This window comes from Aspergillus heteromorphus (genome assembly GCF_003184545.1).
Source record: "Aspergillus heteromorphus CBS 117.55 chromosome Unknown BO70scaffold_3, whole genome shotgun sequence".
Lineage (NCBI taxonomy): Eukaryota > Fungi > Ascomycota > Eurotiomycetes > Eurotiales > Aspergillaceae > Aspergillus > Aspergillus heteromorphus.
Window position 1 is genome coordinate 921,692 of NW_020290408.1, and position 26,413 is coordinate 948,104.

Here is a 26,413-nt window from a genome sequence, read left to right on the forward strand (position 1 = left end):
GGACCGCTGATGGTTTCAGTATCCGATCGGCGTTTTGAAACGGAAGGCGCCTAAGAATAACTCTCGCCTGGGCGCTGGTTCCGGGGTCGACCGCGCCCGTCCGGGCTTAGTGCCGTTACCGTTCTGGTAATAACGTTGTATCATCCCACAAGTCCACCACATCCACTCTCGCATGGACAGATAGTTCAATGCTTGTTCCATAGGGAAGATCCATCCATCGGGTTTCCCCATGCTTCCATCTCTATCCCCATCTTATCGCGTTTCGGACAGGTCTCATCTCATTTTCCCGATCCTTACTTTAAATGTCGATGTCGGGACTGCACCTCGAATACTTACTACCTACTGTACCAATTGTGTGGCAGGCAGAGTAGGCAGGGTAGGTAGGGGCCAAGCTGAAGATCGCGATCGACTAGCACGAACGAGCCACGGAGTAGATACTTACAGTCAGTAGATATGTTTAAAATTGAGCAAGGCCGGAATGTGCTCGGAATCATTAGCCCTTTGTAATACTACTTACTACCTTTCAGCTGCTCAGCACTGCCGCTCTACTTACCTAGTTCACTATTTACTACTCCGATGGAACTACGACTACTGCGGTTACCCTCCAGGCTACCTTCAATCCCCACCGGGGGTCGGACAGAGGCTGTGTTATGCTGGACCAGACCCAATGAAGCAGCTAGACAAATTTACAGTCAACGCGGTCCCACCATCATCATTAACAGACCACTAGCTAGCAGCATGTAGCACGACTATTTCACACGAAGGACCCTTTTTGGTCTTACTCCAAAAGAGTAAATACTACCACCAGTCCGTGCCACATCCCTGCCAGTGCATATCAAAATCAACATACAGATGGATGGTCCGGAAAGGCGGCATATAATAAACATGCCAAGGGTCCCGGAAATGAGAGAAAAAGAGACAGAGAGATAAATAAGGGTCAAGAAAATGTCATTTCGCACCTCCCAAGGAGATTAGAGCGCAAAGTAGGTCACCCCGTGACGCCAGCGCGGAAACTACCTGGGAATATAACAACATCACAACGCCCCGTAGATCGACCACAATAGAAGGCAGCAACATACACGCCTAGACGCCCACGAACGACCATCACGGGTGGTATCACTAAGTCCAAAAACGAGGGAAGAACACAGGGAGGGAAGAAAGAAGGAGGAAATGGGCGCGTGGAGAATTATCGTGTACAAACCTGGTTTTACACCCCGCGGGTCGAATGCCCAGGACGACGCGGGTATCCCCGGGCAGTATACCCATCCGGTAAGGAACAATGGGGGCAGAGGTGAATCGAAGTAATACGTACCTGTGTGAATTAACAGTACCTGTGAGTCATGAAGGCGGATTGGGTGACATCCTCCAAGGTTGAATCATAATTAGTAGTCCGTCGGGTGGTGAAGTCGCTCCAGGAAGCGAACCCCATGGCCAGCACGGTTTGTGCATACTGATTTGTTAGATACGGCCAATCCGCGAGATGGGGACGGCAAGAGAAACGTCTAAGGGTATGATGATAGAAGGCAAGTGGTGGGCGGGTGTAAACATGGAAATCACGAGGACCGAGACCGTTTGGCATCCGGGGTTGGGATCTCCGTCAATTCAAAATCGTCCTCGACTTCACGGTGTCGTTTCGCAGGAGCGCGGCTAGGTGACTTGGCGAAATTATCTTCATCGGCGGCGCCAAGTCCCTCCGGAATGCCCAGATCCAGATACTCCTCATCGTCGAAGTTCAACTCTTCGACGTCCTCGTGGGCTTCGTCAAGTGAAGGGGCATGTTCGTCATCCTCATGGATCTCTCCTGGCTCATCTTCATCCGTATTGGTCTCGTCATCAACTGGTTTGGAATCTTTGCTAGGGCTTTTTAGCAGATCTTCCGTAATACCTAGGGAGTCATTCTCCAGCTCTGAGGCAAGCTGGGTCCTGATTTCTGGGATATCCTGGGAGACGCCATTCGGTGCCGGCTTAGTGGGGGTCTCGTCGCTGCCGTCGCCCTGTAGGGCTTCGCCATCAACGTCCTCATGTTCATGGGGATCGGCATGGGTTGTGGCATCTTCAGGCTGCGGTTCGTCTTCGATTTCCGGTAAGGCCCCTTCATTGGATTCTTCCGCAATCGGTTCCGCTACATCGCCATAAAAATCACCAGCAGCTTCTTCAGCTTCTTCAGCGTCATGGTGAACATCATCTCCTTCGGCCTCTCCGAAATCAATGGCATCTACATTAGTCTCCTCTCCATGGTACGCTTCATCGTCATCGCCTTCTGCATCGTGGTATTCGAGTTCAGGATCATGGCTGACTTGGCCGTCAACAACATCAGTAGACTTGTCAGCAATCTCCTGCTCGTCCGCCCACTCAGTTTCAGGCAGTTGGGTCACTGTAGCAGTTGATTCCGAATTCTCCTCTGAATCATAAGATTCTTCGTTCGGCTGCTGCTGGTCGCCAGAATCCGTAGGCTCGGCCTCCACCAGATTCTCTTCATGTCCACTGCCGTCTACAGCATCGCCGCCTTCCAGAACGTTACCAGAAGAGGCTTCTGCGGCGTCGTTGTGGTTCGAAACCGGGTGGACTTGGTCCTCCCGGTCTTGCTCGACTTGCTCGACTTTTTGGTCCTCGGTGGCACCTTGTGCTTGAGGAACAGATTCAGCCTCATGAGCTTGGTCAAGTTCGCTGTCATAATCATCCTCGGGTTCCGAAGAATACTGCTGAGTATGGTCAGGGTTGAACTCTTCATAGCTCCCGTCCTGGATGCCCGTGAAATCATCGTCGGCTTCAGCGTAACCGATTGACGATTGAATCTCGGACAATCCTTTCCCTTCGTTTGCGGCTACGAGAAGATCGGACATCTCCGCGGAAATTGTTAGTTTGGTGCTAAGGGTGAGGTAGAGTGCCTCCGGCTCATTTACTCCGTCATTGTGACACAAACGGAGGTACAGATCAACGATTTCGGATAAGGTCACCTTGCTAGTATGTATCGAGTCCTAGGATTATGGTTAATAACTTTTGATAAGCAATAGTCGGAGTTGACGAACCTCTGTTAGTTGGATATTCAGAGCCTCCACATCGATAACTAAAACTTCACCATCCCCGATATGCTCGTGCAGCACCGCATGACACGACGCAAAAAGCTTATCAAAAGGCCCATAGGCAAGACCCTCATCTTCCAAGAAGAACATCTCCGAAGAGTCGCCTTCCCTAGGAGGGAAGAGAGATATCTCATTCTCCTGATAGTAAACCTTTACTGGGTATAGAGGCGCCCGTTCCGCGACTGAAGATTCAGGTTTAGGCAAATGTTCGACAGCTTTCGCATCCGACGCATGGGCCTCTTCTTCTTGAAGTTCTGCCACCAATTCTTCTCCAACGTTTTCTTTTCTGTCATCGTCTTTCACCTCCCTTTCTGCCTCTGCAACTTCCTCTTGTCCTGTCTCTGCATGTGGCTGTGGCTCCTCGCCTATATCAGCTTGCGGTTGAGGCTCGACAAATTCATCTTCCTGAGTTTGAGCCGGCTGTGACTCATCCACGTTTTCCTCCCGCTCGCCGGTTTCTGCAGATGTGGCTTCTTGGAGTGGCTCGACGGGTTCATGGGGAGAGCGTGCAGGAGGCGGCGATCCGGCCGTAGCGACATCCGGCTGCTGGTTGGTGCTTTCTTCAGATTTTTCAACGTGTTGTTCATCGTGCTGCTCGGGGTCCTGGGGGATATTGTGTTCGTGTTGCTCGACAGGCTCAACTTCTTGATTCGGAGGAAGCTCGGCGGCAGGCTCGTTATTATTCGGTTCGATGATGGCATGATCCTCTGAGTTGTCAGGTCTTTCTGCCTCCTTAGGCTGGACTTTCTCCGACGGTGCTTCTGTGGCTTCGATCGCCGGGGCGTCGATGTCCTCATCGTAGTCGTCCTCTAGCATTTCCGCCTCGTAGGTCCGTTCCGTTCCATCTTGCATCTCGACCGTATAGTCAGCTTCGTTGTAGTGGTCATCGGCATCGGCCATGGTGGGCTCTGCAACATCGTCGATCATATCCGCATCGTGAGCGCCTTCGTGGTCGAAGTCCAGCCCATGTGACGCGTCCAAGTACTCGTCAGTTCCCATCATATCCTTGTCGGTTGTCGAGGCCTGATCTTCCATGATATCAATATCGATATCAAAATCATCCGCATGCCCCTGATAGGGAGAGGCCATCTCCATATGGTCGTCGGTCAGAGGAACCTCCATGGTATAAAAGGCGAGCGAAGAAGCCGTTGTCATGGCATGAATGGGCGACAAGAGAGTGAGTGATACACGAGGTTAGAGACAAAGACGCGAGAAAGTTTCGGCGTGGCGTCACAGGCGAGGACTATGCCTAACGAGCAGCCCAAGGCTTTGGACCTGGAGGGTTGCCTTCGCACGCAGTCTAAGGAGGCTCTGGCAGGGTACAAGTCAAACTAGCTGTCTCCGGCAGCAATAAGTCCGTCAGGGTCCGGAGAAATAAGGCGCGTGTGAGGGAGAGAGAGGGAGAGAGGGAGGGGGGGGGGGGGGGTGATGGATGCAACTGGTAGTAAGAGTAAGAGGAGGGTGAGGCGATGAAGAGAGAAGCTTCTTGTGCTGCGGTAAGCGAGGGGGTAGCGCGGCGCACGGGCCACCCGGGGACGAAGAGAACAGCAAGCGACTCCCGTGGCTTCGACGTCAAGTCAAGACACTAGACTTTCGACCTGACCTCGTCCCCTCCGACAACCGTGCCATTTGCGCGTTAGCTGTCACTTGCTCATTCTACCCCTCGACTTCCCCAACCATGGTATACCTCCAATTCTGCGCTCCCCCCCTGCCACTCGCTGACAATCGCGCACAAACAACAGGTCGTGCTCGCAGCGTCCATATGCACCCGCGGGGGCAAGGCTGTCCTGTCGCGCCAGTTCCGCGACATTGCTCGCTCCAGAATCGAGGCTCTTCTCGCATCCTTCCCAAAGCTCGCCGATTCCGGAACCCAACACACCACTGTCGAGCAAGACAATGTCCGCTTCGTCTACCAGCCTCTGGACGAGCTATACATCGTCCTGATCACCAACCGCCAGTCCAACATCCTGCAGGACATCGACAGCCTGCACCTTTTCGCCCAAGTGACCACCAGCATCTGCAAGAGTCTGGATGAGCGGGAGATCCTGCGCAATGCCTTCGAGCTCCTGAGCGCCTATGATGAATTGGTGACCCAGGGGTACCGGGAGAACCTGTCCCTGACCCAGATCAAGACATTCCTGGAGATGGAGAGTCACGAGGAGAGAATACAGGAAATCATCGAAAGGGTACATGCTCTCCTTGCTCTCCGGAGGTTACAGCTGGCTGACATGGCATGTCTAGAACAAAGAACTCGAAGCCACCGAGGAGCGCAAGAGAAAGGCCAAGCAGCTCGAAATGCAACGGAAGGAGGCCGCCAAAAGCGGCCGTGCGATGGCCCCCAGGACTCCGTCCTACCCCGTCTACACTCCCCCGGCTCGTCCTGCTGTGCCCGATACCTACGATACCTACGAGGCGGAGAAGAAGAAGACGTTCGCCAAGTGAGTTCCGCCTTTCCCTATCTCCGCGACCGTCACTAATGTACCCCACTCAATTATAGGCCGTTACCCACCCGCGGCAAGGGTATGCAGCTCGGCAAGAAATCCAAGACTACCGATATCTACGAGAAAGTGCGCGGCGATCTTGGCCCCGAGGTGGAAGAGTCCAGCCCGTTGGTGACCCCACAAGTCGCAACCCCGGTCGGCGAGAAGCTGGCCTCCGCTCGTGCTTCGCTGTCCACGGACCGGGAGCCGGTCCACATCACCATTGCCGAAACCATCTCCGCTACGCTTACTCGGGAGGGTGCCCTGAAGTCCTTCGAAGTCAAGGGTGACCTACAACTGCGAATCTCCGACCCGGCTTTCACCAAGCTCAGGCTCGATCTCCACGCCATCCCCACACACGGTGCCCAGTTCCGCACCCACCCCAACGTCGACAAAGCTCTCTTTACAAGCTCCTCCGCCATCCAGCTGAAGGATACCTCGAAGCGATTCCCGGCCAACAACGCGATTGGTGTGCTGCGCTGGCGGGTCGCTAGCTCGGGGTCGGACAACGCCGAAATTCTTCCCATCACATTCACCGTGTGGGTGAACAAGGGCTCTGACTCGACCACCGTCACCGTTGAGTACGAGCTCACCGGCTCGGATAGTCTGCGTGATGTGGTCGTCACCATCCCATACGGCGCGTCTGAGCCAGCGGTGTCCAGCTTCGACGCCGTCTACGAAGTGTCCGGGGACAGTCTGGATTGGAACATCGGCACTGTGGACGAAAGCAACGCCTCCGGTAGCTTCGAATTCGAAACCGTGGATGACGGAGACGAGAACGAGTTTTTCCCCATGAACGTGCAATTCTCCAAGGCCACACCTTTTGTTGAGGTCGATGTCAACGACATCACCCTTTTGGAAATGGAGGGGCAGAGCACTGGGTTCTCCAAGGATGTGAAGAGCGTCGCGGAAGCATATGTCATCGAGTAAACCTTTCTCATTTCTTCGTCGTTTGGGTGTATAGAGTACTAATGACGTTCGGACCGCCCTTTTGAGGTTTCTCTGCGAGTTATTTTTCTATGCCTTCTGTCCAGGATCTCTTTTTTTTTTTTCTTTTTCTCTCTCTTTTTCTTCTTCTCTTTCCCCCCCTGTTTGATTCTCCAATTCGAGCCTATTGCGCATACTTGTGTCTACTGCTGGCCATTCCCCGTTTCCTATCATTCGTGTTCACCTATCACCTGCACACGAAATGTGACCCGAATAGAACCAAAATTCCCTTCTGATGCTCTTCCTTCTCCTGCACGGGGTGCTGGCTGTCATCCCCGTTGGCTAGTCAAATCCGCTCAAGAACTACGGTATCCCAGGAGCGCCAAGGCGTCGTGGACCTTGGGAAGGGTGCTCCTAAGTAGGTAATGTGCCTCTTTACAGGGTTGCCAACGTAACTACGACATAATGAACGGCAGCAAACTTTGCCACAGTGCCACAAGACCGAGACAGCAACCGCCAGGTGTTTCCGTATACTGCATCCCGGCGGTGGTCGGCCTGGAGGAGGGAGGGGAGAGAGTAGAGGAGAGAGGAGAGAGTAGAGAGTCCCCCTTCTACTGGTCCCCCTTCTACTGCCGCCGCTTTTTCGTCCTCCCTTTTCCTCTTTCTTCCTTCCTCCTCTTTCCTCCTCCCACTTCCTACTTATCTTTTTTCCTTCTCTCTCCTTCTTTCACATGCCTTCAATGGATTACCCGAAGATATCGGGCCCAGAGTAAGTCGGGATGCTAATCATCATTACCATTGGTGAACTGTGAGTCTATGTTGCAATCAAGGCGACATGTCTGCATCATATCATTCTTATCGCCCTTGTCATCTTCTTGGCACCAGGTGAATCTGCCCAAGACGGCAAGTGGGAGGGCCACCATGATGATTCCGCGCACCCTGTAACCACTGAAGCGTCTCCGGCATGGCTGGGGGATGTCCCTGGTTCTTCACGACGGTTTGACTATTCCCACCAGTCTGTGGTTACGGCTGCGTCCGATCCCCGGACCCTTACAGCCTGCCACTTCCACAAGCTAGGCACGTCCGGCTGCTTCGAGGTCTACCATGGTCGTTTCGGGCCAGAGCTCCCAACCCAGCTCCTTCCCAACATCCTGGCCAGGTACACTGAGGATGGCTCCCAACCGTCTTGTCAGGCTACCTGGGGTTAAATCACTCATATAGAAGGAGCTTACTTTTTTGAACTTATCTCACAATACTTCTTGTTTGCGCGTCTCAAGCCAGGACAAGCAGCACCCAATAAGACTGAAGTCGACCATCCTTACAGTTGCGGTAAGAGCTTGAAGCTACCGGCTCTTCATGATAGCATCCAGTCAGGCGCCACCGACAGGAACCCGGGTAGCCATTACCTTGACTTCCTCGACCAGCAAAGCTTCGGCACCAGGTGTCTAGATCCAGACGAACCACGCCAGTTCCTCTCTGCTTGCAAAAGCAGCCACAAACCACTAGGGCCACCGCCATTTCCCTATTTAAAAGGCAGTCAGTTTCTGCTTGGAAGACGTTTCTTTATCACTTTCTCATCAGCTTCAGGGACCAGACTTAGGTCTACCCTTCGTCGGACTATTTTTAACATTTGAGAAAAACGACCTCTCTGCTTCTGTTTCTTTTGTTTAGGAGATGTCCTGACTGTAATTTGACCCTCAATGTCGACCACTACAATACTCGGCACTTCCGAGGGGTACTGACGGGAACATCTCTATAGATATAGTCTTTTCTCATACACTCAAGTTTTATAGTTCTTTTCTCAACTCTGCGATGGAGGCTCCAGCATGGGCAGAGCACCCTTCTCTGAGAAGATCCTCGACTGAACCGAATGGCTACAGCAATGTGGTGCGCTATAGGTCGTTAAAATCGTGACAGGTGAGGAAGCTGACCGACAGTTTCACCGCACAGAATAGCTCGGCTCCCCCCCTTTCAGCAACCGAAGCGGATCGTATTTTCCCGCACAGGAAGATGGCAATACCTCGACTGACCGACGGTATGGAGTCGGCGTTTACCTCTCCAGGCCGGTTCCACCGTCGCCACGTGAGTCGAGCCTGTGAGTCCTGCAGGCAGAGGAAAACAAAGTGCACTGGAGATAAGTCGGGCTGCCGCAACTGCCGCGAAGCGGGTATCATTTGCTGCTATACAGACGGTAAACGCGAGAAATCCAAGAGGTGTGTCCTCCAAGTCATGACAGACAATCCGTGCTAACATATGCAAACGGGTGCAAAGACAACTGGCCGGCTTGGAGGCGAAGATACAAGTCTACGACAATATTATGAAGAAGTTGAGCATTCGATTTGGTATGCCAGAGGACCAACTGATGGCCTTTGCCTTAGCTGCGGTGCGAATATGACGCCTTGCGTGGTCTTTGCTTCTCTTGTCGGTCATTTGCTGAGTATGTTACAGGAAGGGACTGCCAGTCAGGACTCACAACTTGATATGTGCACCCCTGATTCCAAAGCCAGGACGCCCTCGAGTGCCTCCCATTCTGAGTTGGCGTTATTTGCCAACTCATATAACAACTCTGATTACGTTGAGGAAGATTTCAACAAAGACGAAATCTCTCAGGCCACGGGTTTTATCGGCCAAAGCTCAGAGATAAGCTGGCTACAAACGCTAAGCAGAGAACTCGACTGCAAATCAGAGCCCACCCCGCCAAGTGAGGTTAGGCTGCAGTTGCCCGAGATTGATAGAGGCTTGATATCCGCCCTGAATTACTATCTGGACGATCAAGAAATGTCCTGTCCCAACCAGCTTGATGTTTTCAGTCTCCCGCCGAAAGACGTTGCTGCTAAGCTCTACAAGACTTACCTGGAGTGGGTGCATCCCTCTTTTCCAATCCTCGGTACCACGCCTTTTGGGTCACAGTTCCAGGCGTTTTTCAGCAACCCATCGCTGCGGCCGGGTAACAAATGGCTGGCGATCCTCAACTTGGTGTTTGCGCTTGCTGCGAAGTACACGTATATCTCGGAGGCAGATATGAAACTCGACAGAAACGATCATTTTGCATACTTCTCAAAGGCTAGAGTCTTAAGTATGGACGACCGACTCTTTCATCACACGGACCTGCAGCAGCTACAAGTTGAAGGATTAGCTTCCCTTTACATGTTAGCATCTGGTCACGTAAATCGGTATGTCTCTTTTCCTGTGTATTGCCGAGTTTACTGCCTCCGATGTGCTCACAAAACTGTAGGGCTTGGAAACTCTGTGGCAGTGCTATTCGAGGGGCCTTGGGCCTTGGGCTGCATCTGCGAAACATGGGAGAGTTTGCGTCTGACGCATCCAGGGAGATCAGATATCGTGTCTGGTGGTCCCTGTACATGATTGATCACCGGCTCACCATGATAACTGGACGGCCTTCCTGCATAGATGATAACGTTTGCACGACACCTCTGCCAGTTCCGTTTGATGAGTGTGATTTCGGAACAGATGAAGCGATTCTCCAACTCCAGCACTCCCCCGGATCAAGCCCCAGCCGGCTGGAGAAAGATGCTAGCTTAGCTTCTGATCTCCATGCCAGAACTCCGACTGCTGCCCCAAAAGCCACGGATACAATGGCTTTCCCTTCATGCGGATCACTATATTTTCTTCATCTGATTAGGCTTACGCTCATTGCCAAGAAGATGACTACTAAGCTCTACAGCCCTACATCGACGCCTTCCCCTTGGCTCAGCATAGAGTTCGCAATACACGGCCTCGTGACCGACATTGAACGCTGGCACTTGGGGCTTCCTAAGGATTACGACTTCACTTCTACGCAGTCGTCACAAGTCACCCAAATCACAAGTCATCAGCGGATGAACCTTGCTCTCCTGTTCTACAGCACAAAAATGAGTATCACCCGTCCATGTCTCCGCCAGCTAAGCACCATCAAGCACGATGAGAAGATGCATAACTATTGCAAGAAAACAGCGGCTGACTGCGTGGAGGCGGCCTGCCATATGCTCAGGTTATTTCCGGAGGATTTGGCTGCAGCAACACTGTACAAATACTCGCCGTGGTGGTGTATATTGCACTTTCTCATGCAGGCAACGACCGTTCTCCTACTCGAGCTCGCCTTCAATATGGAGCACGCGCCGGAGAAAGCGTCCATGATCTACAAGGCGGCTGAAAAGTCACAAAAGTGGCTTCGTATACTGGCCAAATCCAACATGGCATCGGAGAAAGCTCGCCATCTGTGCGACATGTTGAAGCATCGAATCGAAAACCGTGCAAACATGGGTATGCATAACATCTCACACATGGGTGCCACCCCTCAGAACTCACCAGAAGACGACGCCCACGTTCTCGCTGCAACTGGGGTAGTGGTAAAGCCACCTTCGCCTGACACTCCGCCCTCTAGAATGTACAGCGATATGCTTCCCCTGCTGGACTCCACGGGCATTATCCATGGTCCCCCACCCACATATCACCCGCAAAGTCCAGGCAGTTTCAGCTCTATGGAAACAGACCCGGAGTCTGGTGTTCCCGGTGGTTATGACAGCGGCCTTCCTTATGATCCGAGCACGGGGCAGATCACGACGTCATTTTTCCCCGGACTCGACCTGGACCTGGGTGACTTCCCGGGGGAGTTTTAGTGTCTGCCTACACCCGAATACACCTTCTCTTCTTTGTAGCACTTCTCTGCCGCTCTATCCTTCTAGCCTCGACCGACCCCGACCCTATCGTCTTTTCCTTCTTACTTCTACATAGAGTCATCACCCACCATCCACCATCCACCTCCCCAGAATGTGCTGTAATGGCAGGAAGTGACTGTTTTCTTTCCTTTACGTTGGAAACCAAAAGGTCTTCATTTTCCCCCCGCTCTCGTCTTTTTAGCTAAGACATGAGCGTTTCTTAATACGATAATTTCTAATGGCGTGTCATGGTCTTCCTTTTTTTTTTTGCTTACCGACTCTCCCTCCCTCGTTCCCCGGTCGTTTTAGCTATTTTTTTTTCTTTCGAGTTGAAGACCCGGACATCAAAGCAAGCAATCAAGCAGTCAGACAAGCAGCAATTCAATTTCGTATTACGGTTCGAGTCGAGTAGCGACAAACAACTTTGTTTGTTTAACATCACATCACAGCTTAGATTACTAGATAGAGGGTGCTGCTGCTGTTGCTGTGGCTGTTTCTGTTGCTAGCGGGTTATCACATCATATTCCATAGGTACTTTACTGTATATCTCCATGTTATCTGTATATGTATGTATGTATAAGCGTATATATCCAAGACAAGACAAGACAATAATCTCTCTCTCTCTCTCTCTCTGTGTGTGTGTGTGTGTGTGTGTGTGTGTGTGTGTCTGTAGTTTAGTGTAGTGTTGCGTAGTATAGTGTAGATGTTGTCCTTCTTCACCTCCTTCCGTGATAGTAACCCAACCCATCCCATCCCATCCCATCCCATCCAACCCAACCCAAGCAAACCGACCAAACAAGCCAGACAACCCTGCACTCTCAGCCCAAAAAGATAAATCACATCCATCATCCATCATCCATCATCCATCATATATGTCATGTCATGTCATGTCATGTCATGTCATGTCATGACAGACATAACATTGTACATCTCAGCACGCATCAGCGCCACAAATAAACAAAGAAACGAAGGGAGGGGGGGGGGTGAAGAATAAATGAAATAAATGGGAAAAGAAGGTTGAAGCTTGAACCCTATTCCGGTATCTGGTCCGGCCGAACCAGGCCCTAGGTTACCTGTTTACCTAGTTTACCTAGTTGGCTAGTTTACCTATTTACCTAGGTAGTTTTTACTTACTCAACCCAACCCAATCCAAACTTACTTACTCAGCGCTTCATCTCCCCGTCCCCTCTTTTTTTTTTTTTCCTGCTCTCTTCGCTTCTCTTCTCCTCTCTTCTCTTGCCCTCTTCTCGCTGGGCTACCAAAACTGAAACTTTAATCTGCCCCTCCAGCCGTCGCCAAGAATTGGGCTTGCGGAGGTCCCTGGGACAGGGACAGGATGGCCACGGGGATATGTCTGGATCTGAATCCGAATTTGAATCCTATGGGGGGATGTAGCGGGTCTCGGCGAGGGGAGGGGAGGGGAGGGGAGGACTCAAGGAGAGGAGGTGAGAGGGGGAGGGGAGAAGGGGATGGGGAAAAGGGATGGGGGGCTTCAAGCCTCCCAGTTACGTTTCTTGGCGGTGAATAGCAACCGGGCGTTTTCTTCTTGTGAGGGGGAGAGGCGGGGGGTTGTAGATGTAGTTGTATTTCTGGATGTGGATGTGCCGCGGGAGAGAAGAGGGATGGCGTTGATTCTGGAGAAGCGGATGTCGATGATGTGCGCTCGTGGGAGGGTGCGGTTTGTCCAGGAGGTTGGGGTTCTATTGTTGGGGATGGGGATGTTAATGTCGTTACTGGTGTTGTTACTGGTGGTGGTGGTGGTGGTGGAGGAAATCGAAGGCCAGCTCAGAATATCAACCCCCAGTAACCCCCTCCCATCACCCACAAAACGCTCGATACAGTCCAACGGGGGCGTGAACCTGCGCCTCACGCCGCAGCCAATATGGTTCGGGTCGATCTGGTAGTCGGGACATTGTTTGAGGGCGGCCAGGATGGCGGTGATGTCTGTTGGGGGGTGTTGGGAATGGGGATCTGAGTCGAAGTGGTCCGGTTCATCATCCGAGTCATCATCAGAGGGGTCCAGGGCGAAGTCGGGGTCGATGAGGGTCGAGCCTAGGAAGATGGTCTTGGTGCGGAGGGAGAAGAAGCGCGTCATTTGGCCGAGGTGGAAGGCGTCGCAGGCGCTGGAGTTGCCGTAGGCGTAGCGGCATTGGAAGAGGCGGGGTTGCAGCGTCGTAAGGGGGACTGACAGGGACGGTTTGCCTGGGGCTGGGGGTCTGGGCTTGGGGTCTGGGTCTTCCAGGCCCCCGTAGGCTCGGAGGAAGTAGGCTTGTAGGTCGGTGATCGTGTTGAGCACGCATTGTCGGCGGAAGTAGAGTTCCTCTAGTGGAGGTTAGTATTTCCTTCTTTTTTTCTTTTTTTTTTTTTTTTTGAAGGGAGAGAGAGAGGTATGGGTGTATGCACGTACCTTCTATCCCATTAGACAGATACCGCCACGGAAAAACAGGACAATCAGGCCGCTCAACACCATTGACCCAGGCCTTAGACCCCATAACCAAGAGAGCGTGTGTCATGACCTGAAAGATAACAGGCTCATTCAAGATCCGAGCGACAAAGATCGTCTGCCGGATGCGATCCTCGCTCAGCTTAAGCAGGGAGGGATCGAACTTCGAGGGCGTGAACTTCCCTTTCCCAAACGCATAGCCAGCACGCTTGAGAGTATCCCGGACAACAAGCGGAGAATTGAACGCATCCGCCAACTCCAGCAGTCTGGCGATCAGCGAAACAGGCAGGACCTTCAGCTTCGCGTTGAACTGGGCCTTCAGCTCTTCGTCAAACGACCGGAAGCACAGGATCTCCAGAAACAGCTCGATGGCATCTACCCCCAGCTTTGCGGAGAAGTGTTGACTCGGTAGTGCGATGACCGGGAGGTACTTGACCTCCGGGTCCGGGGTAAAAGGAGGAGGGCTTTGCTCATCGTCGAAAGCATGTCCATTACTATTGCCCGGCTCAGACGTCAAACCCCCTCGATGAACCATCATCTTCCGCTGCAGAAACTGTCTCCCCTCTCTGAATTTCTCCGGGTCGAGCAGCGCCCCGAAATACGGGCTGTTGCGCATCAGTTCTTCGCTGGAGACTCTCCAGCGACGGTTGCGAACCGCTGCTTGTGTCTGTGTCTGTACCGAACCACCCACCTCCCGATCCGAATCCGAACCCAAATATTCAACAACAATATTCCCCGTCTTCAAGATGACTTTATACGGGGCATCGGATTGGTCGAGATCGGGCAGCAATGGCGCGCCCTCCTCGACCTCGGGGTACTCAAACTGGTATTCCGAGCCCATCACGAGCACCAGCACGAGCAAAGTGAATCTCCGTCAGAGTCAGACGATGGAGCTCAGCTCCGCCAATGAATATGACCTCTATCTTGGCGACGGATCGCTTTCAGACCAGGTCAAGTCAAGTCAAGGCAATGTTATCTTAAGATTGCGGTTGTGGTTGTGGTTGTGGCTGTGGTTGTGGTATACCCGCCACCATCCACCAACGCTCCGTCACTCAAAACCCACCACGCTCAAACACCAACAACAGCATCGCATCGCAGCATTTCCTCAGGATGATAAAAATATAAACATATATTATTCCCTTCCCTTCCCTTCCATTCAGTATCCGCCCACATCCATAGACCCAGAACGGGGGAAAGATGAACTGGCGCGGTGCAAAGACGTTAGTGATGATGGTGGTGTTGTGGAGAGTAAACTAACTTAACTTGCCCGTCGAAAGAATTGCCTCTTCGGGCGATTGTATCACGTGACATTGTGCTAGTTTGTGCTTTAGTTAACGTTACTTTACTTTACTAAGTACTTAGAGTGGATGAGTCGATGGCGCGCGGATGTGGGGGCGGCGATTCGGTTCGATTCGATTCGATTACCGCGGGGGGCTGGCTATTTTTGTTTTGTCTAGTGTCTGTCGTCCGGGTCAGGATAGGGTTTGAGCTATATTTTACAGGGTGATTAGGCTATTTAGGTGGCTTAGATGGGACGTTAAGACGGAGGATGGATGGATGGTAGGATGAGTTGTGGATACGTGGTGGAAATACACATAAGTACAGTACATGCATGCATACATACATAACACATATAGCACCGACGGAATATCGACATGGATGTTGTTGAGGATGATGATGATGATGATAAAGGCACGGTTAAATCCAGCCCGGACCTAAAGATAAAAAGTAACCAACTAGCCAACTAACCAAGCTACGTAAGTAGCTGCGCTATTGAATGTAGCTGCGGCATAGTCACATGCGTAGACGCCTCAGTGCTCTTCTCTGTTTTGCTCTGCTCTGCTCTGCTCGAATACAAGAAACGTACTAATCCAATGCAAGCGTCGTTCCCATGGGCCGACGCCCAGGTGATGGAGACAGCATGCACGACGGAGCAAGGAGGATGCAACTAGCTCATCTCGCCGTCCGGGATGACGACGATGCGGATGGGCTACGATCGACCCCCTGTCCGCAGGTGGAGATCGGAGCAGTGCAGTGCAGGGGTTGAGACAAGGGTAAACCTAGAACGCCAGTTCGATCTAGACGCCATCCTAATGCCGCCGTTGGGCGTTAGCCCGGCCTCTTTTTGCCCCGATTGGATTGTTTACGTGCTAGCGGCTGCTGGTATTTGGAATCGCCTCGTCCCCTGGTGCTGACCGATGGCGGACGGGATGGACAAGCGGATGGTGGTGTGTGATCCTCATAGGTTATATTTCGAGGTTTGCGGTGTGATAGTGCAACTAATAAAACAAAAACAAAATTGCGGTTTTCATAGCGCTCAACTCCAGGCCCCCAGATGTGATAATGTGGCTGTTAAAAGACATAGTAGCGAAAAAATATGTATGTATGCGAACAGAAGAGGTAATTAGTCGGTCGAAATTCAATGCAATAAACTGGACATATTGCACAGAGATAGAATGGAAGAGATGGCTGGCTCTGCTCTAAGGCAGGCTCACCAGCGGGATATGGAGGATCTGGCTGTTCTTGTTCCCGGACTTCCCTCCTTCCAGGCGGGAGGATTCACGGAGCTTGAGGGCCTTGCCGGCCACATCGAAGAGCTTCGCGGCCAGTGGGTTCAGGGAATCAACGGGTAACGACGTCTCGGGCGAGGCGGAGCCGGCCATCTCATCGTCTTCGACGTCCTCGTCCTCATTCGCAGACTGGCTGTTCATTTCCGCAAGTCGAAGAGAGACAGCGGAGAACATGGCAAAGCGTGGTAAGGCTTCGTCATCGTCCGACGAGTACGGGCTCAGTTGCTGCTGTTCTTCCTCGTATGCAAGCGGGCCCATCTCGAACAGATCGCTTTTTTGAGAGACCAGGTGCCACGGCTCCCCGGACAAGAAACCCACCACGAAATCTTGGTTGGCGCGGGCAGCTGCGATGCAACTTTGCCGGTAGGCGGGCGTGAAAGCAGTGTCGGCCATGGAGGGCAGGCAGAGGACCAGGCCGCGGGCCAGCAGAGGGGGCGGAGGGAGATCCTCGGGGATGGCGGATGGGCTCAACGTGCCGAACTCAAACCCATGCCGCTCGTACTGCGGCGATTCCAGAGGGTAGTCGGTTGAATCTTCCGTGTGTTGTGAGATGGTCTGAGTCAGAGAGATCGTGGAGGCTTTGCGGGGAGGTCCCAGGCCGGAGTGGTCGACGGCGTACTCGGACAGATGTTGGGACTGGGCGTCCTGGTCGCCGCCAGCATAGTAGTCACTCGCCAGATTTTCCGCGGTGATTTCGGTCCGGATGGTCTGCGCCGTGTCCGCGACGGCCTCGCGAGCGGCCGCCTTCAAGGTGGGGATCAGAATGTCGGCTTCCTGGTTGTAGACGGCGGCGCCCGAGGCCCAGGCGGTTGATAAACCCGCCCACGCGGCGGGCTTCACCACGCCCTTGGTGTACTTCTTCCGGATCAAATCCACCACGCCGTTCCGCAGCTCTCTCGCCTCGGCCTTCTGCCGACCCACAACATCAATGGTGGAATTGAGGACGCGACCACTCTCCCAGATCAAAAAGCCGTGTTTGCGGGCCAGCGAGACCAATTGGCGCACCGTCTCCTCGGACCAGTCGTCGATGATGTCTGCGTGGACCTGGAGGATGCTGATGTGGGGCCGACGGAGGCGGCGAGGTGGAGGAGGGCGTCGGTGGTGGTGATGGTGTGCGAGGGCATCACACTCACGGGGAGTCCGTAGGGTAGTTCGGTTTTGGTTTTGGCCAGAGTTTCGAGGTAGGCAATGATGCGATTGCCGGGGAGGCCGTCGACAGACGGCGAGGAGGAATCCATTGTTGGGGGGGGAGGGGGGGAGGTTGACGAGGGTTGAGGAAGCTGATGAGGAAGCTGGTGAGGAAGCTAGGTGGAGGAGGGGAGAAAAGTTGAGGAGAGAGGAGAGGAGAAGTTGAGAAGAGGGTAGGATGGGGAAGGAGATGGGGAAAGGAATAGTAATAATGGGGGGGGAAGGGAGGAGGGACAAGTTATGTTCGGGTTCTTTGTTTCCTTCCCTCCACCACTTTCCTGGTTCAGGGAGGAGCTCCTCCTCTTTCTCCTCTCCTCTCCTCTCCTCTCTCCTCTTCTGCTCTTCCCGTTGAGCTACTACTACGACTTAGTCGGTGCTGGGCCACTAGCCTAGCAGGCAGATGGTGGTAACCCACTCCCGGTCCCTTGACTGGTCGACTCGGTCGAGACACAATGATTGACAATTGAACACCGTCCCCACTTTTTCCGACATTTAGTTCGACATGATCAGTCGACAGGGGTTAACTTGGGACTGGGAGGAGTGGGAGGGGCCCCCGTTCGGATGTTGGTTCGAGTGGTTTATCGGATGGAAGCAGATCTTCCTGGGGGAGGGGGGAAACTGATTATTCGATAGATGCATATTCGTTCCCACAAGAACCAGAACGGAAGAGGACTCCGTGAGGGAGTGTAGATAATACACACACACACACACACACAGATACAAAGTACTCCCCCGTTGTACTCCTGGATAACTTACACACACAAGCACCGTGCTAAGAAACTCAGACAACCCGAACGGAGAAGAGCCGCGAGTACCGACTCTCAGTCTCACTCTCGGCGGAAAGCACGGAAAGGTACCGCCGTACAGTACGGTACTGTATTGGATCCGAATTTGCCTCTCTCGCAGTCTAAGATCCCCTTGGGTTTAGAACCAGCCTTCAACTCCACTTGGATGATCTCCAAATGATTCCCACCCTGGGAGATCGTCCTCGACGCCGGTTTTACGATTGATTGTCATCGGAAGGAATCCTCCCTCCGACAGCGCCCATCCATCCGCCATCCAATAATAAGAATAAGAATATGACGGGGAGGATCTTCAGCGCCCCCCTCCTCCCCCCAGCCTATCTATCTCCATGGTAGGTATACTGACTGGGTACAGTGCAGTACTTTGTACTTTGTACGGTCTCTCTTCTTGTCTCTGACTTTAGGGCGTCCCAGCATCTGAGCATCCCATTCCCAGAACCTCGCACCTTTCCCCATACGGTCAGGGGTCATCCAGCCATTCATGTCGTGTCGTCGTACCCGCCTTGTCGGGAACCCGCGATCCGGCATAGTGGGCGAGTGGGCAGGCAAGTGGAATCAGCACGTAGAAATGTTACGCAACAGGCCTGTATACGGACGGGTCCTGCTCTCCTGGGCGGGTCAAAGTAGGCGGCGGTAATTTCACCGTGCCCGACTGCGGAATGATTGAGGGACCCCAGGGAAGGAATTATTCTTGTCCCTGGCCCTGAAGGTAAAAAAAAAAGTTAAAAAAAAAAAAAACGACTCGGCTCGAGACGGGATGTCTGATCATTTGCCATCTGCTATCTATCTACGGAGTATTATCTCTGCCATTACAATATTATTTGCGCAGAAAAGAGTTCTACAAGGCAGATTCCCGGGTCTGGTTCAAGTCAACCGTTCTTTGCTCGCTTATTAGCGCTCGGTTGCCCAGCGCCCGCCGCACGCCTACAAAGTAAATTAATTCCTCGCCGACCCAACCGTCAAACTAGTTTCTGAGATGCCGATCGCGTCCCGAATAATATTTACCCCAACCACGACGTCGTGAACGGTGAATCGCTATCTGGATAGACTTGGACCTGACTGCTCTAGCAGCCGATGCTAGGGTCATTTAGGTTTATAATGCCTTTCTTTGCGAGCGGCCCTGACTAAGTCCTGCCAGGGCTGTCAGGGCCGCCTCGGCCAGTCGGCCAGTCGGCCTGCAGCCTCATTTCTCAATTTCGGTGCCCAGAGACCCAAAGACCCAGAGAGAGCCCCAAACGCCGCCCTATGATACATTACATCCCACTGCCGAGTGTCTGTGTCTTGTGACGAGTCCCCCTCTCCCCGATCTGCCCAGTGCCCCCAGCGTTCAGCTCCTGTGGTACGGCCCTCGGTAGCACCGACGCTTTGACAGCCCAGCCCAGCCCGGTCCCGAGAAGAGAGGCAAAGATGGCAGAACAGTCTGCCATCTTCAGCGTCCCTCCCGTTTCAGGCCGCAGGAATAAGTGATCAATGCTCGCTTGGCTGGGGACCGCGAGTGACCAGTGCTCTGCTTCGTTACGATCCCCACGACCCAAACTCCGGCCGGATCCTGGTCCTCGCAGACGCGTCCCAACTTCCCAAGCAGGCGAGGCAGGATCGCATGCAATCCTGCGAGATCCCCTGTCATTGGTCACCTGGACCGCTTAGGTGAGGTATCCGCGGGTCGATCAGGCCATCACTTGACGGATATCAGGGAGTGGGTGCGGAGTACAGTATCCAGACTACTTGCATAGTACCTGCCCGTCTGCCAGTGAACAAGAACCAAAGTACCAGCGACCGACGGATGACGGAGGAGAGAGTACGACAACGGTGGGCTCATGTGATCGGGCAATTTACGCAGTATCATACGTGTGACTCCCTATGGGGCCAACAGTGGCTCCATCGTCGAACCGATCCTGTCTCTTCACGGCCTGCAAATTGCAACAACAATAATAATAATGCGACGATTTCTCCCAGTAGGTAGTTACGGAGTAGATAGACCACGGCAGCGGACAAATATCAGTAGCATTCACTCGCTGCATATATATCCATCCGATAAGCAGTGCCATCGCCTAGATAACTAACGGTCTTCAAATCCGACAATATGGCAGCATTAGCCTCGACGGTGCGACCAAGGAGTCCGCGGTAGTGTGCACTGTGCAGCCTAGCGCTATACTATATGCGACACTAATTGGAATATTGCTGCAAGCGGTAGCTAAATGGGCAAGAGCTCCTGATTAAGGGCGCGAGAGTGCGCGCATTTCTTCTTCTCCGCTTAAGACTTGAGGGAGTCCTTCTTCTGTCCGAATCGCCGCCGGCGTTGCGCTGCTTTCGCCTTCTGCTTCGGGGCCTGAATTTATGCCTCAGGCATCAATGTCATGTTACCCGCTGCTGACTCACCGTTGGGGCCGGCCACTCAGGGGCAAGGCCCAAAGAGGCTTAGCGGCCCTGGAGGAATCCGCAACAATCCCCGACGCCGTGGCCGAAGAAGCCATCCCGACACTCTCGGTTTGCTCGAGGAAAGGCTCATTTCTTCCCTGCATATACCATCTTGTCGGATAGCGACACTTGGATTGGCCCTGCATCATCTGGTGTGATTCTCTTGTCGTTGTGCTGTCCCGTGCGATCGGACCAGCGAAGTTTTCCTCCGGAGTTTCGGACCCGCGATCCTTGCTTGATATTTTGAAGCTCACGCCACTCCTCCTCAGCCATTTATAGCGCATCCCACCCCAGCTAATCGCACACCGTCCGACGTCGACGTCTCTCGCATTCAAGCGCCTGTCAACTTCTCTCCTGATTGAACAACTTGCGATCCAGGACCTGCTTCTGCCCTGCGACCACCATGCCTGGACGAATTCTCCCCAGTTTCACCCCGGCTGAGATCGAGACTCATAACAATGCCAAATCATGCTATGTGACCGTCGGCTCCAAGGTCTATGACGTGACCGACTTCATCGACGGCCATCCCGGAGGCGACGACTTGGTCCTGGAATATGCGGGCCAGGATGTGACGGAGATCCTGCGCGACCCGGCGTCCCACACCCATTCGGACTCGGCGTACGAAATACTGGAGGAGTGTCATATTGGGTTCGTTGCCTCGGAGGCGAACGGGAAGGCTGTCAATGGAGATGCTCCTCAGACGACAGCGGTAGACGCAGACAGCGCTCCGGTGTTTGCTACGACCGGCATGTCGCGCGAGGAAGATCTCTCCGTCGACACCGACTACAACAAGGACTACCAGACGCATAAGTTCTTGGACCTCAACAAGCCGCTCCTTCTCCAACTCTGGAACAGCGGATTTACGAAGGAGTTTTACCTGGACCAGATCCATCGCCCACGCCACTATAAAGGAGGCGAGTCCGCGCCCCTCTTCGGCAACTTCCTCGAACCGCTCAGCAAGACGGCATGGTACGTCGTGCCCATGATCTGGCTGCCTCCCATCACATACGGAACGATTCTTGGGTTCTCCGGTCTGGGAAATGTCCCCGCTGCGGCTGCTTATTGGGTCGGGGGTCTTTTCCTCTGGACCTTGATCGAGTACCTGATGCATCGGTTTTTGTTCCACATTGATAAGTATGGCTTCTGCACCTGTGTCCCTGGAGTCTCTCGTGCTAATTCAATATAGGTATCTCCCTGACAACCGGGTCGGACTGACTCTCCACTTCTTGCTCCACGGCATCCATCACTATCTGCCCATGGACAAGTACCGGCTGGTCATGCCCCCGACTCTATTTGTCGTGCTGGCCGCCCCGTTCTGGAAACTGGCCCATGCCGTGTTCTTCTACAACTGGTATGCCGCTACGACGGTATTCTGTGGCGGTGTCTTCGGCTATGTCTGCTATGACCTGACCCATTACTTCCTCCACCACCGCAAGTGAGTTGATCCCCCCTGGACGGATCTTTGAACCCCGACTAACCCTGTCTCCACAGCCTGCCCGCCTACTACAAACAGCTCAAGAAGTACCATCTCCAGCATCACTTCGCGGACTTCGACAACGGATTTGGTGTCACTAGCCGCTTCTGGGACCAGGTGTTTGGCACCGAGCTTGTGATGCCCGTCCCCAAGGAACGCAAGTCCCAGTAAATGGGACCGGCTGATTCTTGATTCCTGTCGTCTTCACGTTTGAGACTGATCCGCGTCTCAATCCCTTCATCTTTATCACACGACGTTTTAATGTACGAAGTAATGCCGTGGCAGACATGTTGATTTTCTTCTCATCGGGCCTTTCGGAGTTGGGCTTTGTTGGTTTGCTTCTCTTCGTGTACAAATCATGGTCATGGTCGTGTTACCGGGCTCATTCCCTGACATGTGACTATGACGCGTTTTCTGTGCAATTGATGTCTAGTAGTACTTACTGTATATGATAATTTAATACATAATCCTCATCACGTTATTTCCACATTACTTCCACGTCACAGGTGATGTTTTTTTATAAACAAGTGCTGGCAATAATATATTTTCAGGTGTAGAGCTGTGTATCGAATATACTACTAGACTGGTTTTCTACACAAGTTGTCTATACTATAAAATGATAGCATAATGCATGCTTCTTATTAGTTTGTCTTTATGTCACTTCCATGTCACTTCTGCGTTATTTTCATGCTACAAGCGGCATTTATCGCAATTCTAAGTTGGCAATTGTATATTTCCAGCCTAGAGTTGTACATAAGACGCACGAACCATCTGTACTGTAGATAATAGTATAAAATTATTTTCACGTTACTTTCACTCACATCACTTCTGCGTGAATTCCATGGTACAGCCGATGTTCATCATAGTCAAGAACTGGTGATTGTACAAATTCCTTCCCAGTGTAGAGCTCTGTACAGGATATGCCTGATCCATGGGTGGATGGCCCTGCAAACGGCACGCTTGACAAAGAAAAAAAGACACGGAGGCAAAGACGCCAAGCGCCACGTGACCGGGTGCTGGCGTCGCCCTTCAGCCCCATCCCGGCGTCTTCTCTGCAGCCTTATCACCAGCACGCCCATTATTAACTGCCCCATAAATCGACCCGCATTGCCCCCCCCCTCCATCCTCTCCCTCTTATTTACGTTTACATCCACTGTGACCAGAGTCAAGGAGACAGACAGTCTGCAAGGATCCGGTTTGAAACAGAAGGGTTCGCTCAAGTCACGCCTGACTCGCCATCACTCTCTCTAACACAGCTCCAAGTGACCTCAATCCTCTCCGCGCAATCTCCCTTTCTCCTTTCTGTTCAGTTCATCCAGGAAAGAGAAGACCAAAAAAAAAATCCAGAAAGAAAGAAGGGAAACAAATACCCCACAGCATATAAACAAGATGTCAGGTCTCGACGTTGAGGCTCTCCTCGAGTCTACAGCCGCCCCTCCGTCCCAAGACCCTCCACGCTCTCAGGACCCCGATGACCGCTCCAAAGCCGACAGCAGCGAGCGCCGCGACCGCGACCGCTCCCGAGACAAGGACCGCAAGCGTCGGGATCGCAGCCGGGACCGACGCCGCGAGCGTGACGTCGATGGAGACGAGGACATGAAGAGCCCGAGAAGCGAACACGGCAGTGCTAACGGAAGCCATAGAAGCAGGAAGAGGAGCAGGAGTCGCGACAGCGAACGCCGTCGTGCCCGTCGTGACCGCAACGGCGGTGGTGGTGGCGGCGACGATTACCGCTCCGGCGGGGACTTCTACCGCGGTGGTGGCCGCGCTCGCACTCGCTCGCGCTCTCCCTATGATGATCGCTACTACCGCCCCTCGGGGGGTCGCTCACGTCGCGATGAGCGCGACGAGGAACGCCGCCCTCGTCGTGACCGCGAGGGCCGTCGCCCCAGCCCTACCCCGAGAAGTCGTGAGAGGACGCCCGAACCCACCGAGGATGAGCGCGACAGACGCACCATTTTTGTCCAGCAGCTGGCTGCCCGTTTGAGAACCAAGGAGCTGATTTCTTTCTTTGAAAAAGTGGGACCCGTCAAGGAGGCTCAGATTGTCAAGGATCGTGTCAGCGGACGGTCTAAAGGGTGAGTGATATCCATCTCGATGCTGGGGATTGGAAATTGCCTGTGCTGACTTCTGTCTTCTAGTGTCGGTTATGTCGAATTCAAAAGCGAAGACTCCGTTGCGCCGGCGATCCAGCTTACAGGACAGAAACTTCTAGGAATTCCCATCATCGCACAGTTGACGGAAGCGGAGAAGAACCGCCAGGCTCGGAACCCTGAGGCGAGCAGCGGCAACAATCACGCTGCTCCATTTCACAGGTTGTACGTGGGTAATATCCATTTCAGCATCACTGAGAGTGACCTCCAGAACGTCTTTGAGCCCTTTGGCGAACTCGAATTTGTCCAGCTGCAGAAGGACGAGACCGCCCGCAGCAGGGGGTACGGTTTTGTGCAGTAAGTCGTCACTGGTCTGTCTGAAGCATACGTCGCTGACTCTCGCAGGTTCCGCGATCCCAACCAGGCTCGGGAAGCTTTGGAAAAGATGAATGGCTTTGACCTCGCTGGTCGCGCCATCCGTGTTGGCCTTGGCAACGATAAGTTCACCCCTGACTCGAGCGCCCAACGCATTCAGAGCCAAGGTGCAAACCAAAGTAACTTCCAGGGCTCGCTGTTCTCTGGTTCCGGAGGACGTGGTGTCCAGGCTGGCGGCAACAACAACTTCGACCGTGCTGGGGGCCGTGACTCCGAGAAGGGGGCCGGGGCCAGTGCCCTGGACGACACGGATGTCGCCGGAGTAAACTTCAACAATTACAGTAGGGACGCGTTGATGAGGAAGCTTGCAAGAACAGATGAACCTTCCGAGCCTGCTGCCGACGACCAGCGAAAAGTGCTGCGGCCCAAGACTGAAGCCAAGCCGCTGCCCGTGAACGTCAATATGGCGAGCCGGTGTGTCTTGCTCCGCAACATGTTCGACCCAAATGAGTAAGTCCTCACTGTCTAGTTCTACTGCCTAAGGTCTGCCGTCTGTTTCCCGGATAATCTAACTGTCTACAGGGAAGAGGGCGAAGTCTGGATCAAGGAGCTGGAGGATGACGTTCGCGCTGAGTGCGAAGACAAATATGGCCATGTTGTTCACATTTCCCTAGATCCCAACTCCCAAGGCGACATCTACCTGAAGTTCGACCGCGTCCAGGGCGGCGAGAACGCCATCAAGGGGCTGAACGGCCGCTTCTTCGGAGGGCGGCAGATTACCGCGCAGCCCGTCGTCGACGCGGTGTACAGCAGTCTGTTCTCGCGAACCAAAGCCATCTAAAAACCCATCACCATCATCATCGTTCTCCCGCGGGTAGGTATACCATGATCTAATCTTTCACCAGGTGCAATCTGTGACGGCAGGACCACACTTTGACCTTGAGCTGGTGAGCGTTGCCGCGGCATGCATGTGGGTTGGCTGGGATGCAGTGACATGTGCACACCCTTGGTAGGTGCCAGTCTTCTTGACATCTTACTCTCACGGTTGTCGACGGGCCAAAAGCCTTGCGGAATGATCTGTTTATAGGGATTTGTACGTGCTTAGCGCCAATATTATTCGTAACTTTTTTTTTTTGCCGTGGTTTGCTGTGGTTGTAGAAGAGGGTCTAGTAGAAGGGAGGAGGGAGGATTTAGTCGTACATATCATCTCGAATTCAACTTGCTGTGGCCTCCAAAGCAATGAAATAACAGCCTATCTCTACCCTCGCCATGTATTCTGCCCTTGTACTCTGCCCTTATACACTTCCTTGCCTATGCACCCTCACTATACAGGGCTATCCAGCCACAAAAGCATCCACAAAATATCCATCCCAACTTACCAACATCTTCCTTCTACTTCTTCTTTCTACCAACAAAGGAAAAGAAAGTACTCCGCCAGCCCCAAAAGCTCAACCACAGTCGCAGCAACAGTGCCAGCAACACATTGACATTCATATTCACTACCCTGCCCCCCTCTCTTTCCCTTCTTGTCTACACGATCACCCCATTCCTATTCACTATCAAATTCACTGTCAAATTCACCATCAACCCCCCCCCCCCCCCCCCCCAACAAACCGGCAAACTGTATCAGTGCAATGTATTTCGCAAACAACTATTTATACCGCGCCGCGCCCCTTCTTATCCTCTTTCTCCTCTGCTTCTCTCTCCCGCTGGCATCCATCTCTCAGTACTCGTGTCCACTACTACACTGATCTGGTTTACGGAGATTGGAAGAAGGTTTGTTTTTGCTTTACTTTGGGGGGGGGGAGTGTTATTTATCTATCTACTGAATTACCTGCCTGCATTCTAAAGTGCACAGTACGGCTTATGGCAACGCAGAGTCTTGATCTGCAGTGATAAGA

At 53.0% G+C, this 26,413-nt stretch overlaps 8 protein-coding genes across 8 annotated transcripts; 4 read left to right on the top strand and 4 right to left on the bottom strand.

The window, feature by feature from the left end:
- Nucleotides 1-1,553: 1,553 nt before the first annotated feature.
- BO70DRAFT_349998 (uncharacterized protein) lies at nt 1,554-4,118 on the bottom strand (the record flags this gene model as incomplete). The annotated part of the gene is made up of 2 exons (XM_025541670.1): nt 1,554-2,978; nt 3,030-4,118. 2 exons carry the CDS (start codon nt 4,116-4,118, stop codon nt 1,554-1,556), a joined length of 2,514 nt encoding a protein of 837 aa, XP_025402862.1.
- A 556-nt stretch (nt 4,119-4,674) lies between these two features.
- Nucleotides 4,675-6,727, top strand: BO70DRAFT_359025 (coatomer subunit delta). The gene is made up of 4 exons (XM_025542439.1): nt 4,675-4,764; nt 4,826-5,269; nt 5,325-5,521; nt 5,581-6,727. The coding sequence occupies exons 1-4, from the start codon at nt 4,762-4,764 to the stop codon at nt 6,491-6,493; spliced, it is 1,557 nt and encodes a 518-aa protein (XP_025402863.1). The 5' UTR covers nt 4,675-4,761; the 3' UTR covers nt 6,494-6,727.
- Nucleotides 6,728-8,302: 1,575 nt separating this feature from the next.
- On the top strand, nt 8,303-11,109 carry BO70DRAFT_393221 (CeGAL family transcription factor; the record flags this gene model as incomplete). Its single annotated transcript, XM_025546347.1, has 6 exons — nt 8,303-8,377; nt 8,441-8,572; nt 8,630-8,703; nt 8,762-8,873; nt 8,939-9,663; nt 9,726-11,109. 6 exons carry the CDS (start codon nt 8,303-8,305, stop codon nt 11,107-11,109), a joined length of 2,502 nt encoding a protein of 833 aa, XP_025402864.1.
- A 496-nt stretch (nt 11,110-11,605) lies between these two features.
- BO70DRAFT_132966 (uncharacterized protein) lies at nt 11,606-12,283 on the bottom strand. The gene has a single exon (XM_025538055.1). The coding sequence runs from the start codon at nt 12,002-12,004 to the stop codon at nt 11,651-11,653; it is 354 nt and encodes a 117-aa protein (XP_025402865.1). The 5' UTR covers nt 12,005-12,283; the 3' UTR covers nt 11,606-11,650.
- A 357-nt stretch (nt 12,284-12,640) lies between these two features.
- On the bottom strand, nt 12,641-14,432 carry BO70DRAFT_368623 (uncharacterized protein; the record flags this gene model as incomplete). The annotated part of the gene is made up of 2 exons (XM_025544634.1): nt 12,641-13,470; nt 13,556-14,432. 2 exons carry the CDS (start codon nt 14,430-14,432, stop codon nt 12,641-12,643), a joined length of 1,707 nt encoding a protein of 568 aa, XP_025402866.1.
- A 1,639-nt stretch (nt 14,433-16,071) lies between these two features.
- BO70DRAFT_393223 (uncharacterized protein) lies at nt 16,072-17,399 on the bottom strand (the record flags this gene model as incomplete). The annotated part of the gene is made up of 2 exons (XM_025546348.1): nt 16,072-17,205; nt 17,232-17,399. The coding sequence occupies 2 exons, from the start codon at nt 17,397-17,399 to the stop codon at nt 16,072-16,074; spliced, it is 1,302 nt and encodes a 433-aa protein (XP_025402867.1).
- Nucleotides 17,400-20,973: 3,574 nt separating this feature from the next.
- Nucleotides 20,974-22,215, top strand: BO70DRAFT_350003 (fatty acid alpha-hydroxylase; the record flags this gene model as incomplete). Its single annotated transcript, XM_025541671.1, has 3 exons — nt 20,974-21,704; nt 21,757-22,005; nt 22,062-22,215. The coding sequence occupies 3 exons, from the start codon at nt 20,974-20,976 to the stop codon at nt 22,213-22,215; spliced, it is 1,134 nt and encodes a 377-aa protein (XP_025402868.1).
- A 911-nt stretch (nt 22,216-23,126) lies between these two features.
- Nucleotides 23,127-25,648, top strand: BO70DRAFT_359030 (putative RNA splicing factor (Pad-1)). The gene is made up of 5 exons (XM_025542440.1): nt 23,127-23,254; nt 23,308-24,122; nt 24,186-24,494; nt 24,543-25,022; nt 25,095-25,648. Exons 2-5 carry the CDS (start codon nt 23,434-23,436, stop codon nt 25,351-25,353), a joined length of 1,737 nt encoding a protein of 578 aa, XP_025402869.1. The 5' UTR covers nt 23,127-23,254; nt 23,308-23,433; the 3' UTR covers nt 25,354-25,648.
- Nucleotides 25,649-26,413: the final 765 nt, after the last annotated feature.

Coding starts and splice junctions, on each gene's coding strand:
- BO70DRAFT_359030 (XM_025542440.1), top strand. CDS start 23,434: ATGTCAGGTCTCGACGTTGAGGCTCTCCTCGAGTCTACAGCCGCCCCT. Junction 24,123..24,185: donor GTCAGCGGACGGTCTAAAGG/GTGAGTGATATC, acceptor TCTGTCTTCTAG/TGTCGGTTATGTCGAATTCA. Junction 25,023..25,094: donor AACATGTTCGACCCAAATGA/GTAAGTCCTCAC, acceptor AACTGTCTACAG/GGAAGAGGGCGAAGTCTGGA.
- BO70DRAFT_132966 (XM_025538055.1), bottom strand. CDS start 12,004: ATGATGGATGATGGATGTGATTTATCTTTTTGGGCTGAGAGTGCAGGG.
- BO70DRAFT_359025 (XM_025542439.1), top strand. Junction 5,270..5,324: donor TACAGGAAATCATCGAAAGG/GTACATGCTCTC, acceptor TGGCATGTCTAG/AACAAAGAACTCGAAGCCAC. Junction 5,522..5,580: donor AAGAAGAAGACGTTCGCCAA/GTGAGTTCCGCC, acceptor ACTCAATTATAG/GCCGTTACCCACCCGCGGCA.